We start from the raw sequence: 26,310 nt of genomic DNA on the forward strand, positions 1-26,310 counted from the left end.
TTTAGAGCTCCAATTTAAGGTTGACAAGAATGATAGCTTTCATTTGTATGCAAAAACTTCAACTGTCCCTTCAAGAAAGATGATCATATCCTACTTCATCTGTCACTCTTTCTTTACTTTTTAATAGAGGAAAAAGAAGGGAGAATGAAATAACCTTTATCAAACATGATTTTCAAGATTGCCTTGATGCAAATGAAGTGTCTCAATGATCTTGTTGCTTCACTAAAGCATACTTATTTACTCTTCGTTGGTACCTTAGTCCATTTTCTGTTGCTATAACCGAATATCTGAGACTGGGTAATTAATAAAGAAAAGACATTTATTTCTTACATTTCTGGAGGCTGGTAAGTCCAAGGTCTAGAGGCCACATCTGGTGAGGGCCTTTTTGTTGATGAGGAAACAAGGCGGTGCAGGGCATCCCATGACTAGGGAGCTCACAAAAGACAGCCAAACCCATTTTTTTGTAACAGACCCACTATCACAGTAACTAATTCACTGTCTTAAGCCATTAATCCATAAATGGATTAATTTATTCATGATAGCAGAGCCCTCATAACCCAATCTTCTCCCAAAGGTCTCACCTCTCAACACTACTGTATTGGGGACTGAGTTCCTAACACATGAACTTTTGTGGGACACATTCAAAACCATAGCAATCAGATTAAGAAGTACATGAATTGGTATAAGGTGAAGCTTTCATTCACTGAAAAATATCAACTACAGGGTATTGTCTCTGAGATTTTCAAACTTTAACAGTGATTTGTTTGGCATTCTGTGAGACATTTCTTATTAGCCAAAGATAGATAACAATCTGATTTGAGGTACTAGCAAAATGAAGTACTGACTTCCATCATCTCCATCATGCCACTCAATTGCTTATACAAAGTTACTCAGGGAAGACCTGGTTCTATGTGAAAGCAGAGACCAACTGTCAGCTTAAGGAAATATATATAATGGGCCCTGAAAGAATACCATATTCCAACATAATTCACTATGATTTTGGATTAGATTCTACTACATATAACAGAAAACCCTACTTATAGTTGTTCAAACATACACGTATTGATTCTCTCAAGCAAAAAGAAACAGAAATTAGGCAGTCCAGGGTTGGTATAGTGACTTCAAGAAGTCATCAGGGATCTACACTTTTACTTTCTTACTGCTCCTCTATTGTTTGCATCTGATTTCCATCCCAAATTTACGAGATGGCCTATGGAGCTCTAGACATAAAGTCTGTACTCTATGGAACAGATTAACGACATGTGGTAAGTGTCACCTTGGAAACAGGAACCAGGAGGAAATAGAGCATAGAGCAGGGGGCATTGTAATAGGGAAAATAACATGGAAAGAAAAATATAGAACAAGTCCTCAAACTCGCCTTATCATCAGAACTAGCTGTGGGAGGGCTTATTAAAAACACAGATTTCTACTCTCCGTTCCAGATCCACTGGATTATATTCTCTAGTAGAGGTACCTAGAAATGAGAATTTCAACTAGCCTTCTAAGCAATTCTGGTAATAAGGCAATGTATTATGTAGAGTGATGATAGCAGCTGTAGTAAGCAAACCGAAAGATGTAGAAAGGTTGGGATATGACAGAAATTTATTTTTTCTCATACAAAACCCTAGCACGTGTTCCTAATTTAAGGATCTGGGTTCCTTCATTCTTAAAGTTTAATCATCTTTAGCATATATCTTCCAGGGTTACCATTATCACCTGTGTCAAGCTGGTGGAAGAGAAAATGGCATGAAAAATCTTCTGTGGAAGATTTTTATGGGTCAAGCCTGAAAGGGGTGCATATCATTTCCACTTACATTGCACTGACTAAAACTCAGACATATGATCACACCTAACTGCAAGAGAGGCTGGCAAATGTGTAGTATAGGTATGTGTAGTATAGGTATGTGCTCAGAAAGAAAGGAGACAAGTTTTACTGAAAAGCCAGCAATTTCTGTCACAGTAAAGTTTGGGAACAGGGCTGGCCTCAGGGCCATGTGACCTATGCAGCTACACAGGTTCCTGAACTTAGAAGGGCCTCAAATTTGGTTGAATGCCCTGATGTTACTGTCTTAAATTTCTTAATAATTTTTGAACAAGGGGCCATGTATTTTCATTTTGCACTGGACCCTACAAACTGGACCCTATTTAACTGGTACAGCTTAGGAAAGAATGACCCTAAGTGTGTGAGGCAGAGCCAGAGGAATATGGCACAGTTCAGGACTTTGGGCAGCCAGCAGGTACTGTACTTCAGAAGTGTTCATTAATGAACTAATGTTCTTGGCCGCCAGAGAGCCTTCTCTCAGAGTGCTATCCTGTTCTGCATTTTTTATCCGTGAGTTAGATGACATATAAATTATATTTATCACATTTTCAGATGAGAGGAAGTTGGGAGGGACAGTTAATTCTTTGGAGCACATATTTCTTTTCAAAAATATCTCAGTAGTTTGGAATGATGGGTTGAAACTAACCAGATTACATTTAATAGGAAAAAAATGTAAAGCTTTTCATTCAGGTCCAAAATTCCAACTGCAAAAGTACAATCTTAGAATTTTATTTGGCTGAGAGCACAAGCAGTGAGACCAGATTGCCAAAAATTCTAATTCAGTCTTAGTCTGCATCACAGAAAGGTAGGGTCCAGAACAATAGAAGTATTGGTTTAATTGCACTTTAGATGACATCTGAAATTATGTGTTCAGTTTATTGTACCATATCTAAGAAGCCCATTGATAGATTAGATTGTGTCCAAAAAAGGTTGTCTAGGATGGAAAAGGGTTTTGGAAAACATGTCACCTGAAAGACAATGGGCAATTGAGGAAACTGTTTAGCCTGAAAAGGGGAAGAGCTTTTAGAAGGGAAGGGGGTGAAAGAGATCAATAAATCTGTCTGCAAATGTTTTAAGCATTGGTATATAGAAGGTGTATTGGGTTTATTCTGTGTTGTTCCAGAGACCAGAAATAGGACCAAGAGGTATAACATACTAAGAAACAAATTATAGCTGAACATAAAGAAGAAATTTTAATAAAGTAATTCCAAAATTGAAATGATTGATGTCAGGAGGCAGTGAGCCTATTGCAGAAAAGTTATCAAGCGAAGACTGAATACTGGGAACTCTGGAGGGAACTCGTGTATTAGGTAGGAAGACTAGAGTCTTTGTAATTATGACTGTGTAAGACTAAGTACTATTGAAATGATGCAAATTGATCAGGATCTTGTTAGGCTTATATTTTAAAAGGACTATGAAGCCAGACTGCCTAAATTCAAACTTCAGCTTTGTTTCTTATTACCTATGTAATCTTGGGTAGGTCACCTAATTTCTTAATGCCTCAGTTTTTTCCTATAAAGTGGAGATAATAATAGTGTATACCCCATACATAAAGTTGCTGAAAGCATTAAATGAATTAATACTGGTTAAGTGCTTATAGTAAGTGTTTTGTAAATGTTATATATTATTATTTTCCAGAAATATAGTTGGTGATAATTCTTCTATCTCTTCTTCAATGAATGTAGCCTTTAGTACAATTAGATTAATTTACACTAGACATAAAATAGAATGCTATGGTGGCAAAATCCTTTAAAACACCAAAAAAAAAAAAAAAACCGGAAGTGGTCCTGTAGATATTCTTCACAGGCACCCTGAGAATGGCATAAGACAGCTATATCTCTGGGATGCAATGTTGGAAGTTGTGACTTTAGGAGGACATTTCCAGCTTTCCAGCTTATATATTTAGAGATTTTATAAAAACCTCATAGGGCTTTTATATTTCTTAGGTCACTTGATCCTCATATTAACTATAAAAACTACACAGGGCAGTTACCATATCCATTCTGAAGTTGAGGAACCTAAGCAATAGAAAAGTTAGAAAAGGTAACAGAATTGTTGAAGGTTACACTATAAATTTTTAGTGGAGCCAGGATCAGAACCTGTGTATCTTAAGTTCTAGCTCAGGGCTCAGAGATAAACCAAATGGGTAGTAAGTTGCTTTTAGACTATCTAGTCTGTGGAAGAAATTTCATAAGGCTGATGAAGTGGCTTCTATTATTTTGCCAGTAACTTGCCTGTTTGCTTTGCAGCAAAATTGACATCAGCCTGAAAACCCAGCCACCCAGCTTAATTTCCTTTTTGGCTTTGCATAGGTTAGGGAGAGTCAATGAAATCAGTGACTTACGCTGAGTGTATTATCCACACAGACACTATGGAAATATACTTGCCAGCTCAATCTATTTTTTATGCATTATTATAGATGATTTTGTGATCCTCTTACCAAGGCAGAAGCTGGCTGTGTGAGTTTTAGATCTGGATCTATTTGTACAAGTACTGTGATAGCACGTGGTATTGGAGAATTGAAGTTTTGAAGTGAGTGAGTCTTGCTTTGGTGATCTTGATGCTCTGTATCTCTATCTACCCTACTCTCACTTCTTCCCTTTGGTACCTGGCCCTTGTCCTTTCAACCTTCCTCTCATTGGTGTGCCTATTAGGTTGGTGAGAAAGTTATTGCGAAATTACTTTTGCACCAACCTAAATATTTACAGCCATTCATTTACTGTGGGGTAATTAATTGGGTTCCATCCCTAGGAGGATATACAGCTCGATGTTCTCTTTAATTAGCAAATCAATATTTGCTACCATTTATTGAGAACTAAACTATGTACCAGGCCTCTGCCTAGCACTTTAGAAACATGATCTTATTTGATCCTCATAATAATCCTAAAAAATGGGTACTATTAGTATCCACAGTAATGCATCAAGGAAATGGAGTCCGAGAGGAGCTTAGGAATCATGACCAAGGTCACAAAGTAAGTGCCAGAGACAGAACTAAGACCCAGGTGTTCTTAACACAGAACCTATGTTTTCAACTACAACATCCTAGAGTTCTGTGATCTAGATATTGGGTGGCAGATGTTTTTGAAAGTTGAGAAAGGCTTTTCCTATAAAATAATAAACATAAGCAACCATTTGCTCTGAATTAGACTGAGATCAGCCTGATGCTAATGAACATCACAGACACTTCCAAGGTCTAGATACACATAAGATAGGTGGGGATGAGGAGCTTTTGCTGTCTCAGGAACTGAATTCTTTTCTTACGTACTACGCAGTGCCTTTTTTTTTTTTTCTCCCAAGCTCTCTGAGATTAAATGGATATATGCTAGTGAGCACTGGCTGTCAGGCTAATGCTAAAGCACTAATGGGTCATTAGCCCGTAGACAAAGATCCTAAAGGGTTGGGTTTTGGTCAGACAAGTAACTAGCCTTCATGTTAAAAGCATAGCAGTAGACACTGAGTCACCTAACGCAGCAAGATCTATTTGCAGGGTTTTCCCTGATTTGTAACCTCAGGTAACAACCCACACAAGAGTTTCCTGAAAAGCCTTTTGTTCTCTCACAAATGACCTGACCACTTTTTGACTAAAGATACTCTCAGAGAAAGTGCATATTTGCTTTAGAAACATCCAGTGGCACTAGATCAATTTGTCATAAGGTCAGAGCAGTTTTAACACCTGGGTTTCCATCTGTACTTGAATGTTCTGCAGAGGAAGTGTCAGTCCAGACTAGGGAATAATGGGATGAGGTTGGGGAAGTGAGAGGTGGGTTGGAGGGGTGGTGGTGGTACAGGCCCTTAGGTGAATTAGACTATACTTGGAAGCTGCTTCATTTAAACCAGTACAGAGAACACTATGGTGGAATTTGATTCCCCTGTCAAAGAATTAGCTTGCCTTATGGTATTTCAAAGACATATTATTTAGAGGGTCAGGATATCCTTTCAACATTGAACCCAATTTCTTGACAAAGTTATATCAGGAGATGAATGATAATCACAGCTGAATAAATGCTTACTCTACCAGAGAAAATGGGGCCATCAAAGCTCCACAGTTAACTGGCAAGTTTACTCAAAAAGTTGATTCAAAAAGGCAAGTCACCCTTTTTCATGAGATTTGGATCCTACTTTGAAAAATTCCCAAGATTTCGTATCTCAGTTTCTGGAGACAACAATTCTTGCTTTCCTAGCCTCCAAGTTGGACTTAATGAGATAATCATGGGAAAGAGAAAGTGCTTTGTAAATTCAGTTAATTTTTTTCCTTTCTCAATTCTTCTGTATCCAATAATCACATCTTGAAATCACCTAGCTTGTATTTTTTCCTTGGAACTGTGAGCAGTCATAATTGGCTCCATTTGAAAATCAATTTCAACATCATAGATCATCAACTTATATTTGATTAATTAAATTAGTTCTCATCAGTGTTACGAAGACAGGGAACAAGCTTGGAAACCTCCCAGAGAGCTGCCATCATGTGGGAAATTAATCAAGATTTCTAAGAGCCAGGTCCTGACTTCAGTGATGGAAATGGAAAGTAAAACTACTTTATTTTCAGAGACTGCTCTAGTATGATTGAGTTCATTTGAAATATTATTACATATTCATCCTTGAATGATTCTGGGGGGAAGATCTCAGCTTTAAAGCCAAACAGACATAGATTTGAATGATAGCTCTGCCATCTTTGCTAGCAAGGTAACCTTGGTCAAGTGACCTAACCCCTTTGACCTTTAATTTCCTCAACCACAACAACAAAAAATGGAAATAGTGGTACTCATCTCATAGGAATGTTGTGAGGATTAAATGAGACTGGGAGACTACAGAATAGGAGTCAGGAAATTAGGATTTACATTTTGGTTCTGGCTTTTAGTAGCCAGAGGTTAGTCCTTAGGAGAGTAAATTAACCTGTCTGAACCTCAGTTTCCTCATCTGCAAAGTGGAAATAACACCCTGCACTTTATAGATTTTTGATGACCATGCATTTGGCTTGTTGTCATGTAAACAAATAGGTTACTCACCATCATGGAAAGTTCTCTGGTAATGTAAAGCTGACGTGGAGGAGGATAAAGTGATAATGCCTTGTGATTGACACTTTATTCTCTACCTCAGATCCCAAACTAAGTAAGTCTTTATGTTAGAATGGTTCTCTTCTTCCTGAGCTCTAAATGTCACATCACAAATAATGTTTACTAAACAAATATTCTGTGAATTGGAAAATTATCCCTGTCATGAAACTTTTGATTTTTAAAAAAATGCTTATTTAATATCCAGTTGTCATCCTCATTACGGACTGTTAGCACATCCAAACAACTGAACTTAAGTGATATTTTGCTTTTCCATATTCTTTTGTATTGCAAAACATCATGTTAACAAGTTATGAATGCCTAATTAGTTTGACAACCATAAGTAAATAAACCATTAGACTGAAAACGGAAGTATCAATACCTGTCCAATCTAGTCAAATAATTGCCTTCATGAACTTTGGTTTGAAATGCAAAGATTATATTCAAAAACTGATTTCACTGAAATGAGACCAGTAAAAAAGTTATTTTCATAAAAATACAATACAGACAATATATGTTATTCCATATGACAGCCACAATGGCATATTCTGCTTCTTTAAATTTTATCTATATTTTATTTAATTACTTCTTGTGGCATGGTAGTAGGCAGAATAATGCCCTCCACCCCAAAGATGTCCATAATCTAATCTGTTAGGAATATGGTAGGTTCTATAGCAAAGTCAAATTAAGGTTGTAAGTGGAATTATGGTTGCTAATCCCCTGACCTCAAAATAGGGAAATCATCATGGATTATCCCGGTGAGCTCAGTGAAATCACAGGTTTCTTTAAAAATAGAAGAGGTAGGTAGAAAAGAAAGAATAATATAATGTCACAAGGATTCAACCTGCCCTTGCTCGCTTTGAAGACGAAAAATGGCCAAGCACCAAGGAATGCAGACAGACTCTAGAAGGTAGAAAAGGAAAAGGAATTGATTTTCTCCCAGGGCCTCCAGAAAGGTATGCAGCCCTGCTGACACCTTAATTTTAATCCAGTGAGACCCACATTAGACTTCTTGCTTCCCAAACAGTAAGATAACAGTAAATATGTTGTTTTAAACTACTAAGTGTGTGATAGCTTACCAGCAGCAATAAAAGTTAAAACAGTCAATTACCACTTTTTGTCACTTACTACAGCCATTTTATACCTCCATTTCTTCTACTAGATTAAGCCTTTTGATCTGACTCTGTGTATTCTTCAAATTTATACTTTACTGCCCCCAATGAAGATATACACACTATTTGGTAGAGTACCTTTCTATAATAGAACTGCAAACATTTGTTAACTGATTATAAGAATGAATTACACCAAGTAATCCAAAATCGAATTTTCATCCCATTCTTTGACCTGTGGAATTTTGTGGATACAGATAAAGGAGGTATTCAGTCAATTAATCCCCAAAGCTCATCAGTTTAGTGAAGTGTTTAGGTTTCTTTCTTTCTTGCCTTTTTATTTTTTTTATTTTTATTTTTTGGTGATGCTTATATGTAGATATTTTGGATGTATTTTGAACACACACACACAAAAAGCAGTCTTAAATTAAAAAAACACGGAAGAAATATGACAGTATAGATTAGTGGCTATGACCTTGGACTGAAGGGTGAGATAGACTTCGGTTGAATCTTGGACCCAAAATGTATTTACCAGCAATATGACTTTGGACAAATAATTTAAACTCATTGAGCCTCAGTTTTCTCATCTGTCAAATGTTGATAATAGTAGGACCTACTTTATACATTGTCATGAGGATTTAATGAGAGAATAAATGTAGAAGTGCTTGGCATGAAATCCCTGCTTAATCAATGTTAGCCATGGTGCAGTAGCAAGAATATTGAACATTTAATTCAAGAAACTTGGGTTTGGGTCTTCTGTTTTATTATTTTTCAGTATGATGTTGAGTACATTCCTCCTTTTCTGCCTTTCAGTTTCTTATCTGTCAAAATAGCCAGATGAATTAGATCTCTAAGGGTTTGTCTAGCTCTAAAATTATCCATCCTTGGGTATCATATTATATTTTTAGACATCACTATCTAGGCCAAATTTCTAGATCCTGACAGATCAGTCATCACAGAGCCAAATGATGATCTTTAAGCAAGGTAAAAATTCACCCATCTCCCATGTTTAACCTTTCATATTTATTTTAATACTAACTATATCCCAAGTTCTGTGTGAAACCTGGAAGTACACTATCTTGTGAAATTTCTTTGATAATAACTATATATGGAATTTGTTTGACATCAACAATATAAGGGTCCAGGGAGTACTATTTTAGAGAGAGAAAGAAAAATCTTACTTGAGGGAAAAAAGGCAACAGTGAAGAAAAAGCAGGAACTGTGAAGAAAAAAAAAAAAACTACCATCATAACCACTGTTTAAGTTTCCACTTCCCCCAAGGTTGTTTTCTTTTCAAGTTTGAAGAAGTTGCTTTATGTCTGGGCAGATTTGTGCTGAATAAACATTATTCTCTCCAGAGAAGGCTCTTGTGTCAAATGGCATTGAGAAGAAATTGCCCTGCCTTATGCTTAAGCTTTCCCAAAGCCCATGCACTGCTCAAAACTCAAATATTAGTGGAAATAAATGTGGGATCTAGAGAAAAGGGCAACTCAGGGCAACTTCACAGCAGCCCTGACCATTCACTACCCTCAGGGCACATCCACTGAATTGCAAGGCAGGACACAGGCTCTGAGCCAGTTGCTAGGGAGGCCCTAAGCTTTGCAGGGGCAATGGCCAGGTAAGTTGCCCAGCACTTTCCCAGCAGTTTAACCTCTATTTGGTAAAGGATCACTTATTTATTAAAGACAATAACTGACTTTAAGTTCTATGCTAATAAAAGGCAAATACTTCAATGGCTTTAAATAATGGCAGGGATTTTTTAGTGAAACTGGAATGTGTTTTAAAAGCAATGTAATCCTCTGAATATAACCTTTCATGTGTTTGACTCTCAGTAATTCTCAAGAATTTTATCTTCCAAATATACATGTGAGGAACATGAACCATTGTCATCAGTAACAGTGACTTAATGAAGCAAATTATTTTTAAAGGGTTGTAGTAGGCAGGGAGATGAGGGAGATACATGTAAAAGTATCTGAAGTTGGAGCCATCAGTGATTTGAAAACAAATTTTCAAATAATTCTGGGGATCGCTGGTTCTGTTTTTTGTGTTGAGCCTATCACAAATTTTCTGTTATAGCTGGGACACCTAGAGAATATATCTTCTCTCTAGATTGAGTTAATAAAAAGTCCATGCTGATCTGTTTCCTCCTGTTACAAATAAGACAGACAATATTATAATTTTGGTAGAGAAAATAATTATAAAAGATTAATTGCTACAGTGGTTAGTTGATGAAAGTAATAACAAGCTGAAATAAAAGCAAAGATTGATTTTTAATGAACATTGATTTTTTTATTTAACATATGCCTGGGCTCTTTTTCCTAAGATATTATTATGAACTAGAAGATTCACTCATAATAATGCTGGTTAGAATCTTGAGGAAAACAGCTTTATTTGTCTTAATCGGCTTCTGCAGAAGGCCACCCTGTTTGTTGGCTAACATCAATGAGAAGAGAGTAAGTCAAGAAAGGGGCCCTGGTGCCCAATGTGTGCCTACAGTGGAGTAAAGCCTTTCATTCCACATTGAGAGACAATCCTTCAAAAGCAGCTAGCCTTATGAGAGAGAAGGTATAAGTGTCTTAAGTTCATATTAAGGTTTAAATGGCAGATGCTTTTTTGCAGCAGGTTTTGATCAGAGAGTCACAACTTTGTGTGCCTAAAAGCAGGATGGAGAAGAAATTTCTCTAAAATAGAGATCACAAAATTAGGAATATTAGGGCAAAGGAGATATATTGTAACCAAGGCTGGTCCTGCTTGAATTTACAGGTTTGGAACATTAAGGATGATAGTGAATAATCATGATTATTCTGTACTTTTTCCTGGATAATCATCTAAACTACGGGACTCTCAGCCTGGTAATTCTAGAAATAAAATATTTTTATCGTACGGAGCTTTAGATTAAGTGGCCAGTAAATTGTGTACATCATAATACAGGATTAGGAAGACTATGTAGTTAATTGAGAAAGAGATATTCCTTGCCTCAAGCAATTATCAGCTAATCACAAGAAAAAAAATGCCAAGTATTCCAAAGAATAATAGTACTTATGATGTGTTCAGAGCTCAGCAATTTCTGCATTCTGTGTTCAATTTATGAACTCTTCAAACTAGTCAACTACTTAGGCTAAGCTTGGCAAGTCTCCATTGATGATTACAGGAAATTTTTAAGGATATTAACAGGATCTCTGGCTCTCCCTAAATCTGATTTGCTCAGTGGGGACCTCCATTTTGTCTTCTCACATGAAAGCTATTCCCAAGTCTTTCTTCCCCAAATCCTCAATTCCCTCAGAACAATAGGCAATCTGTAATACTTGTACATCTGGGCACTTTCGGACAAAGAGCCATAAGGCTGCTATTGCTCTCTTTTGGAATTAGCTCATGAGCTTAGGTGATTTGGAAGAGGAAAGAGCCCATGGAACGGTTGCTACCCATTGACAAAATCCAGTGACTGTTTCAGAACTTGAGAAGTATTTGGCATAAAATATTATTGTTTTAATTAATAAAATTGTGTTTTATTAATGGATGTGTGTGATCAATGTCACTTCTTTGCACAACTTCAGGGCATCCCATTAATATTATATGCTCCAAGGAATGCCATTTACATGGAAACTGATGTAAGTGTGCCCCTGGAGTTGGGCAATGAGATGGTATTGCCTGTTACCTTTGGCCATCTAGTATTTATTTCTTTTTCTAACACAACCTAAGTTTTCTTTAGGACAGTGGTTATTAAGCAGGTGCAATGTTATTCCCCTCATTATATTTTCCCAATATCTTGAGACATTTCTAGTTTCACAACTGGGGGAAGGTCCTACTGGCATCTTTGGGTAGAGGCCAGGGAAGCTGCTAAACATCCAACAATGCATGGGACAGTCACCTACAACAAAGAATTTGCCATTAGTGAATGTTACCTCGCTGAGGTTGCAAAAACCTGCTTTTAGGAGATTCTTCTTTTCTTCATGATTTGCATACAATCTTTCCTAGGCCTGGAGCTCAAAACTTGTTCATTCAGCCTGTCGTTCTGGGATTTTGAATCTTGATCAAAGTGATACAAGGACAAAAAACCAAGATACAACACAATAAAAGAAAACATATTAAAAAACAACAACAACAAAACCAGTACAATTCATTGAGGGGGTCAAGATGAAATTATTGTGTAGTCTCTTTTGCTTGCATATCTAGACCTGGCCTGGTTTCTTTTCTGTTATTAAACCTAGTTTCCCAAACTTCCTGGCCATCCTTGAGATATACTTCTGATAAATTCCCTTTTGGCTTTAATTAGCAAAAGTTTGATTCTGTTCCTTGCAATCTAAGAATGCTATGGGAAGCACACTTTTTTAAAGAAAGAATACCACCAGGAAGTTAATTTGGAGATTGTGTTTATTTGTTCCCCAATGTCACATACTGTCTTCTTTACTGGATTATATGAGACATGATCTTTATCCTCCAGGAGCTTAAAAATATAGTTAGGAAGACAAGACATACCCATGTAATATGAGGTTTAATTTGTATTCAAAGTAGTACATGTCATGAACCAAATGGGTGGTTCAAAGGAGTAGTAAATGCTTTAGGATTTAAGAGAGGAGAAAGATTAGCTTGGGCTGTTATTAAGGAAGGCTTTCTGGAGGATTCAAGACTTAAACACGTTTTTGGAGGATAGCTAGGACTTGCGATGAAAAAAAGAAAGGGGGAGGTCTTAGAGTGTTGTTGGCCTGGTGAAATCAGACAGAACTCAATGCAGGTCCCTTCTTTAGGTTCAAGAATAAGCTGCTTAACTTTGGGCAAGTTATTTGTAAAATGTGATATAAAATGTCTTGAACCAGCCTAGAACAGTAGATATTAAGTAAATCATAACTGTGGTAGCTGTTTTTATTTGTTACCGATCTTAGAGGAAGAGTTTAAGCCAAGATGCATAGTTGGAAATTAATACAATGTGAATGAGGACAGTAACTTGTCTATAGCATCAATAAAATAGAAGATAGGTGGGTAAAAAGGCAGGAAAGGCTGGGCACCGTGGCTCACACCTGTAATCCCAGCACTTTGGGAGGCCGAGGTGGGTGGATCATCTGAGGTCGGGAGTTCGAGATCAGCCTGACCAAACACGGAGAAACCCTGTCTCTACTAAAAATACAAAATTAGCCGGGCATGGTGGTGCATGCCTGTAATCCCAGCTACTCGGGAGGCTGAGGCAGAATTGCTTCAACCAGGGAGGCGGAGATTGAGGTGAGCTGAGATTCTGCCATTGCACTCCAGCCTGGGCAACAAGAGTGAAACTACATCTCAAAAAATAAAATAAAATAAAATGACAGGAAAGTTATTAAGGCTAGACTATGGCTGCCTTTATGTTCCTAGATGACAAGTTCAGAGTTTATCCTCCTGTAAATGTAGGAAACATTGGTAGGTTTTGAATGGTTAAATGTTATGACAAAAATAGTGATTTTAGAATGTAATTTTAGTGCTGGTATGCTGAATGGATTTGGGAGGATCCATTTCATTGACCATAACATACAAATTCCAAAATAGCTTCATTCACAGAAATTAATGAGTTTCTGTCCTTCTACTCCCTTCCACTTGGTCTTTCTGGCCAATCTAATTAAACAGGTAAGTCAACAACAAAAGAGGGCAATGAAAATTGTCGTAACAGTAGGTAACACTTGGGCAATGTAGACAAATTCATTTATTCAATTAAACAAACGAGTCTACTTATTTTTTATACTAAGTTCATGGAAATTGACCAATCATTTCAGTCAAACCAGTTGATCTGGTTGTACATATAGATAAAATCATTGCCTATCATGGAAAAGAAAAAGTTATTTTGAGCATTCTTCTCAGGAAAGTTAGTGTCAAACATATAAAACCTAGTTTTAGGAAGAAGAAGGCAGTAATAGTAGTAGCTTCACTAACACATTAAGACTAGTGTCATGGTATACACGGTAGAGCAATTATATTCAAGGATAATTAAATATAAGCAGCTACTGAGAAAAGTGCATTGGAGAAATTGTACATTGAAATGTTAGTAACAAAATGTATCCTTTGCGCCCATTCTTTCAATCAAAGCATGAAGCTTAAGCAGCAAATTCAAAGATTAGCTCAGACCCCAATTAGTCCCCCTTGAGGTCCAGGATAAGATTCCTAATAAAATTGTAAATCTCTGCACTGTTGTTTAGGGGACTTGGTATTGACAGTTCTTTCTTTCCTTTCACAATTAGTAACTGAGTTTCAGATGAGATTTAAAAATAAAAATAAACAAGAAATGAGCTTGCCTGCCTGTGGCAGCATGCACTCTAGCTAATCTGCAGATGCTATAATTATGCAAGGTGCTGATAGATTTGTCTCTGGGCTGGTGGTCAGGATCCAGATGAACTGCTGCAGTTGCTGCTTTATCATCACAAATGTTCTGCACTTGTTAGCAATTCCCAAGCCTAAACATGATATTGGAATTTAAAGAGGCACCATAGCCTTATATCCCATTGAGATGTGCTGGGTTAAGTGCCAGTTCATCTCTTTCCATTCACGGGTTTAGGGGGAAAAAGTGTATATGTGTGGGGTGTCCTACAGGGATCATGTTTCAACTGGCTGTTTGCCACAAAGCCATTCCCATTGGACTAGGAACCCTAGTGTAATTATTGTGGAGTCAAAGAAGCTAAAACCACTGACTCAGTACTGAGCTCTTTACCTGTCTACTGCCTACAACTTATATCCTGTTTTCCTATTCATCCTGCAAGTGGGGACTTGGTCACAAGGGGACACCAAATAAGACAATATAAACTTCATTTAACTTCATATCTAAATTGACCACATTTGTAACTGTCTTCTTTACAAGGTCATCATGAAGATAATATGAGCTAATGTATCTGAAAGCACTTTGAAACTTATGAACCACCTATAAATGTAAGACACTTAAAATTATCATTAATATTAGTGAATGTCACTTCAGCAATTGATATTTAACAATAATAAAATTAGGGTAAATACATCTATAGTCCATGGCGGAAGATAAGGGAAGGGGAAAACAATGACCCCAAACTCATCCTGCTGAAAGCAGAGCAAGATTGTCATTTCCATACATGAAATACATTCCTTACAATTGCTTCCCACCTATCACATTCCAGTTAATTCATTTGGAAGAAGGAAATATTTTAAAATAAGATTGCCTTAGAATAGTTTCCAGCAGCTAAATGTCTATAATTTGGATGTGTAAGGTAAATTGACAATAATTCTATAAAGAAATCAAAATGGATTTTTTATTAATAAAATGAAAAATGGCTGGATTTAATTTTAATTTTATTTATGTTTTGAATACATAGCATATGCAGATGGTTCAAAATATAAAGGCATATAGTGAAGATTAAATCTTCCTTCTGCCTGCCCATGCCACCCTTTCCTTACCCACCACAGTTACTCACCCATCCACTCCCTCTCTTCAGAGGACACCACTGTTACCAATTGCACATGTATCCATCTAGAAATATTTCATACATATACAAACATTTATATATGCATATGTATGTTTTATACTCAAAATAGCATGCTGAGCATACTATTTGGGACTTTGTTTTTTTCATTAAACAGTATGTATTGGAAATACTTTCATATCTAATCTGCAGATTTACCTAATTCTTTTAAACAGCAGTATCATAATATATCATTATATGAAATCAACACAATTGTAACAAGCCCCCTACTATTAGAAATTGAGGTTGTTTCCAATATTTTACTATTACAAATAATAGCAAAATACAACAAAATTGAACATCTGATATAACTGGATTTTAAATTCAAACATATACATTTTGTTTAAAGTAGATCCCTCATGTTTCTAATAATATTTAAAAATCAGATTATTAAGAGTAACTGTAGTATTTATGAAATGAAGACTAGACATTATATTAGTAGGTCTAAATTATGCCAAAATCAATTAAAACAAAAATGTTGTTCAATTCCGTAAGGACGATACATATTTTATGTCATCTTGAATGATGTGTTGGAAAAATGAAGGCAATTAATTCACTAAAATTTTTCCACTTCAGGCAGCTCAGGTATTAGGAAGAGAAAGCTAATGTGCCATAAAGCTCTTTCCTAAGTATATTTCTGGTGCATTTGTTTATTATCAACAACTATTTTGGGAATCTCTCCAAATTTGTATAGTTCCCTAACCTTACCTGTCCTGTAACCAACTTTTATTTCTCTTTCTCTTCTAAATATTCTGCAAATAGTATGAGATCTTCTCTCATGTTGGCAGGGAAGTCCTAAGCTAGTCAATTAATGGTGGCTTAATCATGATAGCACAATCCTATGCTATTCCTCCTGTGAATTATAAAGAAGTATAAAACATTTCTTTTTAGTAGGTAAGAGTCCAGTTGGATACTTGAAGCAAGACATAAATACAGAATCAGTTAAAGGGAATTCAGGATATAAACAATAGTTTGATATAAGGGTTGTTTTATGACAACGGTACACATGACATTATGTTTCTGCATGCTGAGTCCTCTCATTTCTTTCTTCCAATTGCCTCTCAGATTTGTCTTCTCAAAAAAAAAAAATTCCCCAAACTCCAACCTGATGTGACTGCTCACCACCACCCATCCCCACACACTGCAGCATTGTTTCCTCAACCTCTTAGTTTTTTGTTCTTCTCTCAGCCCATTCCACATATCAAGCCAATCATCATTAGACATCACTTCCTTTGAGTCATTTTTTGTTTCAAGATCTACAATGACACTCCAGCCTAGAACATCATGTCCAAATTCCTCTGCCTGTTACTCAGAGTCCTCCAGAATTCAGCCCCATCCTATCTATATAGTTTCATTTTTAGTTCATGGTGCTCACAAAACCCCTTCTCATCAGGCTCATTTTCCTCAAAGCATATTATGCTTGTGAAGTTCTACTCTTGTGCCTTGGTTTATGTTGTTAATCTTTCCTGATAATCTTTTGAAAATCTTTTTGAGAATCTTTTCTTCTTTACTCTCTGCCTTTCCAAATCTTCTCCATCCCTTAAGTTTCGTATGGAGATCCATTCTCTTCATAAAACTTTCCCCAAACCTTCCAGCAAATATTGACCTCTCCTTTCTCCATTTCTTTTTCACCGATATATAGCCTTATAGCTCAAATGCTATATTCTATGTTCCATTCTCTATTATGGTGTGCTAGTCCTGTGTTCATAGTCCTGTATTATAAATTGAGGGCAAAGATAAAGACTTTACTTTCTTTCCCTTTAGTACCTAGCACAAGACTTAGAGTACAAAAGATGCTTAATTGGTATTTTTGATCAATTATCATAATGAAGATATCATTGCTTTATTATATTGTTTTGGAGGTTGCAGTGGAGAGTGGGGGATAATTCAGAGGTTTAGAAGATTCATGTCACTAAAAATGTCCATTAGGGTAATATTTCATTGAGAATACCACTACAAAGCATATAGGAGGACTTACTATTTCTCAATTATACTTTTAAAATATATATTTCTTTATACTTACAAATTTATAAAAACCACCCAAAATAGTCCATTTGTTTCATTTTGTTGGAAAATGTAGTTGTCAAAATGGCCTATTTACAGTGAATCAATAGTGCTCTAAATGTGCCGGGAAATGGATATTGTATGCATAGAGTAACAACCCAAGTAGGAAGTAGGAACACTGTCTAATAAATGTTTACACACCATCAAGTCTACAAACATTAAATATCATACATGATAGAATCTTTCTCATCCTGTAATTTATCTCAATTTTTCCATTACTTTCTTTCATTTTCTTTTCTAGCTTTACTCACAGACAAGCCTCCCAAGCCATTGTTCCCCATGGAGAATCAGCCAAGTGTTATAGATGTCCAGCTGGGTAAGTCCCCTCCTTGGAGTAACACTTCCTAAACTTGCCCTCTGTTAACAGATGGGGAAAATTGCAAGAACCAGGAAAGGTTTATTGCCACTGTTATTACAAGCAAATCAGTTTGTGTTCTGCTCATTTGTAACCCTGGAGTTCAGTGCAATAGCAGTTTAAGGAAATGAGTTTGTATTGCATCAAAAAATGGTAATACTAATTAGTTACACTGGGTATTAAGTGTGTTGTATGACAGAGCTTTTTAATTCTATGATTGATAGATTTATGAGTGTCTTGCATTGGTGATTGGTACAGAAAACTTTTCATACATGTCAGCCAAAATTTTTATTTGGACAGCATTAACTCCTGGAGACCAAGCACTTCTTAAAATAACATACAACCCTTCAGTTTCGCCTTTAAAATGATTCGATAATATTATTTTCAATATCACGATCCAGGGCCATTTAAAACTTGTTTTTAGGTTGGGATCCTGAATATTTATGAATCATATGATGTTGGGAAAAGTGACAAGTTGACTTATGAGTGCTACTGTCCTTTTACACACTCAAATAAGAACACAAGGTGTTACACCTCTTTTAGAGCTCCTACTGCTAATCCTTGTAATTTTAAGTACTGTAAGCTAAAAACTCAGAGGCCTGCTAGGATCTCTTTCAAATTGTGGCCTTTAATTTAAATCATGCCCTTTAACATTTGCGAGATTTCATCTGTCTTGGATTTCATTCTAGTATTCTAAATTTCTTCCATTCTAAACAGAAGAACCACAAGAGACCTGAGTAAATATGCTTGAAATGTATTGGTCTTACATTGAATATATGATTTATTGATATTTGTGACCATAGTGGTCTCTATCCATTATACAGCCAGGGAAGACAAATTGATCCCAATTTTCACTCACTTAGAAAGTTTTTTGTTTTTGTTTAATTTTTGATTATTGTGGGTACCTAATAGGTGTGTATATTTATAGAGTACATGAAATATTTTGATACAGGTATACAATGTATAATAATCACATCAGGGTAAATGGGATGTCCATCACCTCAAACATTTATTCTTTCTTTGTGTTACAAACAGTCCGGTTATAATATTTTAGTTATTTTAAGATGTACAATAAATTATTGTTGACTGTAGTCACCCTGTTGTGCTATCAAATACTATATCTTACTTATTCTAACTATATTTGCATGCCCGTTAACCATTCCTACTTCCACGACACCCAAAACCCTTCCTAGCCTCTGGTAACTATCATTCTACTCTCTATCTCCATGAGTTCAATTGTTTTAATTTTTTAGTTCCCCAAAATAAGTGAGAACATGTGCAATTCGTCTTTCTGTGCTTGGTTCATTTCACTTAATGTAATGGCCTCCAGTTTCATCCATGTTGTTGCAAATCACTGGATCTCATTCTTTTTTATGACTGAATGGTATTCCATTGTGTATATATACCACATTTTCTTTATCCATCTGTCTGTTGATGGACACTTAGGTTGCTTCAAAATCTTGGCTATTGTGAATAGTGCTGTAATAAACATGGGAGTACAGATATCTCTTTGATATAATGATTTCCTTTCTTTTGGGTATATGCCTAGCTGTGGGATTGCTGGATCATATGGTAGCTCTATTTTTAGTTTACTGAGGAACCTCCAAACCATTCTCCACGGTGGTTGTACTAATTTACATTCCCACTAGGAGTGGACATTTGGGTTCCGTTTGCTCCATATCCTCTCCAGCATTTGTTATTGCCTCTCTTTTGGATGAAAGTCATTTTAACTAGGGTGAGATGATATCTCCTTGTAGTTTTTGGAAGTTTTGACTCAATTTTTGATCTTTATAATTCAATTGGGATTGTTGGAAGCTTATTTATATCTTGAAAATAAGAGACAGAAAATTATATTCCTAATGTTCACTTTTCCAAAATGAAATATAGCAAATAGTAGTTTTTAAATAAGCCTAGCAATGTGAGTACCAAAGTTAAGCATTTTAAACAAAACAAAAAGAAATTAATAAACATGTTGTCAAGAGTGGACTGTGCAAATGGTAAATATTTGGAAATAATGAAGTATTAGACTGTAGCTCTTCTTATGTCCCCTATATTGTTTTACAGTCATTATATTTTGTTAGAGCCAAATCTAGATATGCTGATACCCTTACTGACTGTATGATACATTTTGCTTACATTTATCTACCTTGAACTGGGATAAAAATATTCCAAGGGAACTTTGTGTTTCCAGGGGTTACATGGAGCCATATGCTGGTCTCGTATGATTAGTTTACATGGAAATTCAAGTGGATAAATTGTTTTCATTTGGCATGAAAACAATTTATCCACATATATATCTATATATCTATATCTATATCTATCTATCTATCTATCTATCTATCTATCTATCTATCTATCTATCTGTAGAAAGCAACATTTGCATGATGAAATGTACATTATAAGCCCAGGCCTGGTGGCTCACGCTTGTAATCCCAGTACTTTGGGAGGCCGAGGAGGGCAGATCACAAGGTCAGGAGATCGAGACCATCCTGATTAACATGGTGAAACCCTGTCTCTACTAAAAATACAAAAAAGTAGCCAGGCATGGTGGCAGGCACCTATATTCAAAGCTACTCGGGAGGCTGAGGCAGGAGAATGGTGTGAACCCCATAGGTGGAGCTTGCAGTGAGCTGAGATCATGCCATTGCACTCCAGCCTGGGCGACAGAGCGAGACTCCATCTCAAAAAAAAAAAAAAGTACTTGATAAAATAAACAAATAAAATGTGAGTAAATTTTATGTTTGTGGTCCCTGGAGGAATACCTTCTGTACTCTCTTCTGCTATCAGGCACACAACAGCAAAGTTTGAAAAGTATTGATCCAAAGCAAGGAGAAGGACCATTGTAGAAGATACATTCCATTCAGATTCACTGGGTGCAACACCTGTATGTACTGTTCAGGACATCTACAAGATGTGCACTTTGTATAAACCTGTATTCTAACATAGATATATATACCAAAATACCCTACCAAATACTACCATCCTATAAGATTACTAAAATAATTTACTTCCAATTTACATTAGATGTAAGGCTGAACTTTTCGGGTTTTAGTTTGTAACACAAGTGGAAACAACTTTATTGACAGAAAGATGGAGACCTGCTTATTTTTCATCCCAGAAAGGCTGTTAAACTCTGAGATGTTAAACAACCATATAATTCAGAGAAAGAAAAGCAAAATCAGTCAAACCAGATCTCTGGTGTTTCAAGGAGCACATGACTGATTAATTTTAAGTGATTTTAACTCTTTCACGGATTTATTTAGTACCATTTATTCACAATTGGAAATCATTTTGTAAGTTGCTCTTATACCTCAATAGTCAGATGACATTATGAGCACTATAAATGTCAAAGAGCTCCTCCGTGTGAGTGGGAGTTCTGCAGTCAGAATCATGAGACATTAGAAAACACCATGTGTAAAAAAGAGATAGAGAAAGATAACTGGGACTATTGGATATTTCTGTCTGTCTGGAAAACTTGAAGAATTCAGTAAGGTAATGAAAACTGGAAATTGTTTTCCTTCAGTTTCTGAAGTTTATCAAACACACTCAATTCTGGACATCCTCAAGCTAGAACTAAAATTAGAGCTGCCAAGAAATACAAAAATCCAATCCATATGGCTAAACACATGATCAACTTTGGGTTTCCCAAATCCCACTACTTAAAATTTTAGACAACATCATGGTAGATTAAAGCTGGCCATAGATTTTTGGCTACTTCTAATATCTAAACTTGATTTTTCATTCTTCTCTCATTGAATCTGGGTTGGCCGTCGGGACACTTGACCAATAGAGTGTGGCAAAAGTGATGTTCTGAAATTTTAGAAGCTGAATCAAAAGAAACTTGCAACTTCTGTCCCAGTGTTTTGGTCCACTCTGAAACCACCATGCTGTTTGAAGTTTAAGCCACATAGAGAGGCACTAGAGAATGAGACACAATATGGTGGGAGAGAGAGGTCAACTAGCACCACGACACCGATATAAGTGAAGAAGATATCTTGGAAGTGGATCCTCCAGCCCTAGCTTCCCTGGCTTATGCTATGTAGATCACAGACAAACCACTGAGCTGAACTCTTCTCAAATTTATGACCCCAAAATTCATGAGCGAAGTAAAGTGATTGTCATTGGCCATTAAGTTAGGGGTAGTTTGTTAAGTAATTAGTAGATAACCTGAACAAACATTAATTAGTTTATCTAGAGCATTATTAATTTTATTTTTCCCATGGACAAGAATTTCATGCAGCAATTTTATGCAAAATGAGACACGTTTTAGGAAATACTTGAGTATCGGCTTCAAGGTAGTTGTAGAAAACATGGTCTGGAATAAATGTTTATGTGTTCATTTGAGGGTTACACTCTGTTCTCAGTTCTGAATATTTCTAAAAGGAATTCATTAAATGAAAAATTTCAGTAGAAATAAATACTTTTCATGCATGGAGTTGGCATCAGTACAGATATTTTGTTATGTCTCTAGAGAAAAATAAACATCTTGACTTTCTCTCTCCTATAGTGGAAACACATTAGTCATCTGCAAAGTTCTAGAAATTTACATACGTTTTTGCGGACTTAGTGATGACAGTTTGGTTGTTGCTAAATTTTGTTCACATTGTAATACTGAAAGAAGATTAATCTTCACCAAATAACCATATATTTTGAGATGATAAACACATTCTTAACAAAATAATCTGAAAACTATTGCTCTCACAAAACAAGTCTATGTAACTAAAGTTCCTTGTGGTAATGTATGATATATAAAAGATAAAACAATGTACAACACACATGTACAAAATTCCAATTTGGTCCTGTTATCCTTTATTTTTTTTCTCTCTGAAGGTAAATTTAACTTTAAATTTGAGAAATAAACCTTGACTATACCAGGGCTAATTCTTTTCTCAGCAGTTGAAAAAAATATATTTTCAATAATTTTTTCTAAGTAAAACAACACTGTATTACAATATATAAACTTATTTTACACCTTTAATACCAATTTATTAAAATATTGTAAGGACATGTGCCCCATTTGAAATATATTCATGCTAGATAGACCCTTTTTCATAAACTACTTCTTTTCGTGAGACCCAAATGCATGCTTTACAAACTGTAACACACTCCTGGAAGCTTTGAAAAAGTCATGAACAAATTTGCATGAAAGATTTGAGATCTGCTATCTAATTTTAATTAAAGATGAGGTTGAAAATGTGCTGTGTTCTTCTGACTGATGATGATCATTTTCTTTTCCTTCCTTCCTTCCTTCCTTCCTTCCTTCCTTCCTTCCTTCCTTCCTTCCTTTCTCTCGCTCTCTCTCTCTTTCTTTTTCTTTCTTTCTTTCTTTTTTTTTTCTTGAGATGGAGCCTTGCTCTGTCACCCGGGCTGGAGTGCAGTGGCACGATCTCGACTCACTGCAACCTCCGCCTCCCGGGTTCAAGTGATTTTCCTGTCTCAGCCTCCCAAGCAGCTGGAATCACAGTCACGTGCCACCACGCCCAGCTAATTTTTGTATTTTTAGTAGAGATTGGGTTTTGCTGTGTTGGCCTAAGGTGGATCAGAAAAACTCAGACAAGTAGAACAGTCCAAGCTAATTGGGTTACTTTTGATGTTTCAAAAAGCCAATAGTTCATTTCTAGACAAATCTGATCCAGTATAAAAAATTCTTTTTCTTTTCTATTCTCATTCAGAATTTATTTTATTTTTACAGGCTATTCAAATTCATATTTCATGAGTGTGTTAGGTGCCATTGGCTCAAACTGTCTCTATGTGTGTAAGAAGTGTTAATCTTCATCAGAAATCGATTTCCCTAGCATCAGTTTCTACTGAAAATTATATCAGATCCCTTAAGAGACCAGTGTAAAAGACTCTACAAGAGAATATATCAAAATATAACATTTAATTCAATACTCAGCACTAGAAGGCAAACAAATAACCAATTTAATCCCAAATTAGGAAATAAGCTATTCAACCAAATCTATGTTTTTTATAAAACATTATTTATCTGAAAACATTTATTGAGTTCTTACTGGAGGCCAGCATATTAGATCCTGAAGATATAGAGGTGAATTAAATGAATTTCTTGGCCTTAAGGAGTTCTCAATCTAGTGGGGAAACAGATGTGCATAAGTAGAATTGCATCGCAATATGAGAACTGCCAAAAGAGGGAAAAAGGAAAATGATTTTTCTTGTGGCAGGGCCTCATGTACTAAAGTTTCTATGTGCTTAGGCTTTCACTAAATACAATGACAAAATTCTGTAGCTTCAACCCAATTACTAGATTTATCTGAAAATAATTAAGAATTACCAAGAATAGAACCTTTTGAAATCATAAATTGTCCACCATTTGCTTTAATGTGGCAAATACTAAAAATGGAAATTTATGATACCCTTGAATCAATTCAGCTTAACAAAATTAGTCAACTCCTTCTAAAGTTGAAATAAAATGAACAATCCAAAGCAAGTCAACAACTGAGCTAAATGTCAAACCAGAATTATTGTTTTTTTATTTTTCTATTTTTTCTTATACTTTAAGAAGAAAATGTGGCACATATACACCATGGAATACTATGCAGCCATAAAAAAGGATGAGTTCATGTCCTTTGTAGGGACATGGATGAAGCAGAATTATTGTTAATACAAATAGTAATACATGATTATTTCATTAGCTGGAGTCATAACTTGGTATATGCATTGTGTGTATAATGGTGGAAGCAAGGGATTTTTAAAATTTTTTATATCATATTCTTACCCTCTTAGTGTCAAATAACTCCTTAAAAACTTTTACGTAATCTTGAATAACTGAACACTATGGAGACTTTGGAGAGTAAGACGGAGGGTATTATGAACTTACTCAGCTTTCTTGGCACACATAATTGGAGCGAGTTCATGGCAGAATTTCCTCACCCTTGTAGACATTCTAGGATTAGTGAGTTGTTTCCAAAAGACCCATTTATTCAGGATAACACGCGTAAGCTTAGCATGACCTACCCCAAACTGAAAACCATTCTATTGCCCAGATCATATACCATGTGCATTATTTACAACTTTGGAAAATCTGGGCCAAGCCTTTTCCTTAAGAGTTGGCTGCAGTATTAATGAGTGAGACTGAAACTGGTTCCCTTCCTTTGTCTAAGTTTCTATAACAGCTGTGCTTGTTGTGAGATTTTTTAAGAATGAAATGGGAAAAAAGCTAACAGTTTACTAAATAGTGTCTGATTATAATCTAACAATGTGATTACGAACATCTCTTAAATAGCATGATTGTTAACCAGTCCTCTATGCATACATTGGTGTTTGGGGGCATTGCTTAGGCTTATGTCTTATCGAGATACTGATACAAGTTTGATGGTGTTTCATCATATTTTTAAAAAGCCAAAACCATGATTTCATATATTTGGAACCAAAATTATTTGAGAATTTACTAGGTACTAGGCACTAAAATGGGTATTTGCACATACAGTGTCTTATTACTCATAAGAGCTCAAAGTAGTAGTAGATATTGTTGAATTATTTTGCAGATGAGGAAACATAACCACAGACAGATGAAATAGCTTACATGATGTTATATAATTAGTAAGTGACAAAGATGGGATTTCAACAAGATCTGTTTCACTTCGACGTTTTTTCTTTTTATTATAGCACACTGGATATGGTAACATTATCTAGACCCCAAACTCTATCCTAGGAAAAAACTATCATTCTAATAAGGACAGCTAAATAATATTAACAACTATAGTAATTATTATTTAATAACAGCTCTACTATTACAAATAATAATGTTATTACTCTACTTACTATTATAATTTAATAACATTTCTAGTACTGCTAAGAATAGCAATTATTATTATAATAATGCTTATTTAATAATAGTTCTACTACCACTAATAATAATTATTATTTGTAGTGATAATATCAGTAATAGTAGTAGTAGTGGTGGTGGTGGTGGTGGTGGAGCTGTCACTTATTGATTGCTTACAGGGTGCTAGGCACTATATTAAATACTTTATATAGCTTATTTTATTTAATCTTCCCAGCAACTCTTTGTGATAAACCCAACTACTTGCCTCATTTTAACAGTTTTATTATTATATTAGTCATATACCATACAATTGGCAATTTAAAACATCCATTTCAATGGTTTTTGGTCTATTCACGATGTTGTGCAAGCATCACCAGAATTCGGTAACATTTTCAACACACCAGAAAGAAACTCTGTACCCATTGACAGTCACTCCTCAGTCCCTCATCCTCATCCCTATCCTCAGCTTTAGGTAGTCATTAATCAACTATCTGTAACTATAGATTTGCCTATTCTGGATATTTAATATGAATAAAATATATAACGTGGTCTTTCGTGATAGGCTTCTTACATTTAGCATAGTGTTATCAAGGTTCAATCATTGTTATTGCATGTATAAGTACTTCACTCCTTTTCATTCCTAAATAATAATTGACCACATTTTATTTATTCATTAATTAG

At 35.7% G+C, this 26,310-nt stretch overlaps 1 protein-coding gene across 1 annotated transcript in view; it reads left to right on the forward strand.

Moving 5' to 3' along the window:
- Positions 1-26,310, forward strand: part of IL1RAPL2 (interleukin 1 receptor accessory protein like 2) — a 1,126,326-nt gene that overhangs the window by 819,858 nt on the left and 280,158 nt on the right. Inside the window, exon 6 of the mRNA XM_032757406.1 lies at positions 17,733-17,807. Within this exon, the coding sequence (XP_032613297.1) occupies positions 17,733-17,807 (75 nt within the window). The remainder of the gene's footprint in view (positions 1-17,732; positions 17,808-26,310) is intronic.

The sequence above is a fragment of the Hylobates moloch genome, unplaced genomic scaffold (assembly GCF_009828535.3).
Source record: "Hylobates moloch isolate HMO894 unplaced genomic scaffold, HMol_V3 SCAFFOLD_7, whole genome shotgun sequence".
Classification (NCBI taxonomy): Eukaryota; Metazoa; Chordata; class Mammalia; order Primates; family Hylobatidae; genus Hylobates; species Hylobates moloch.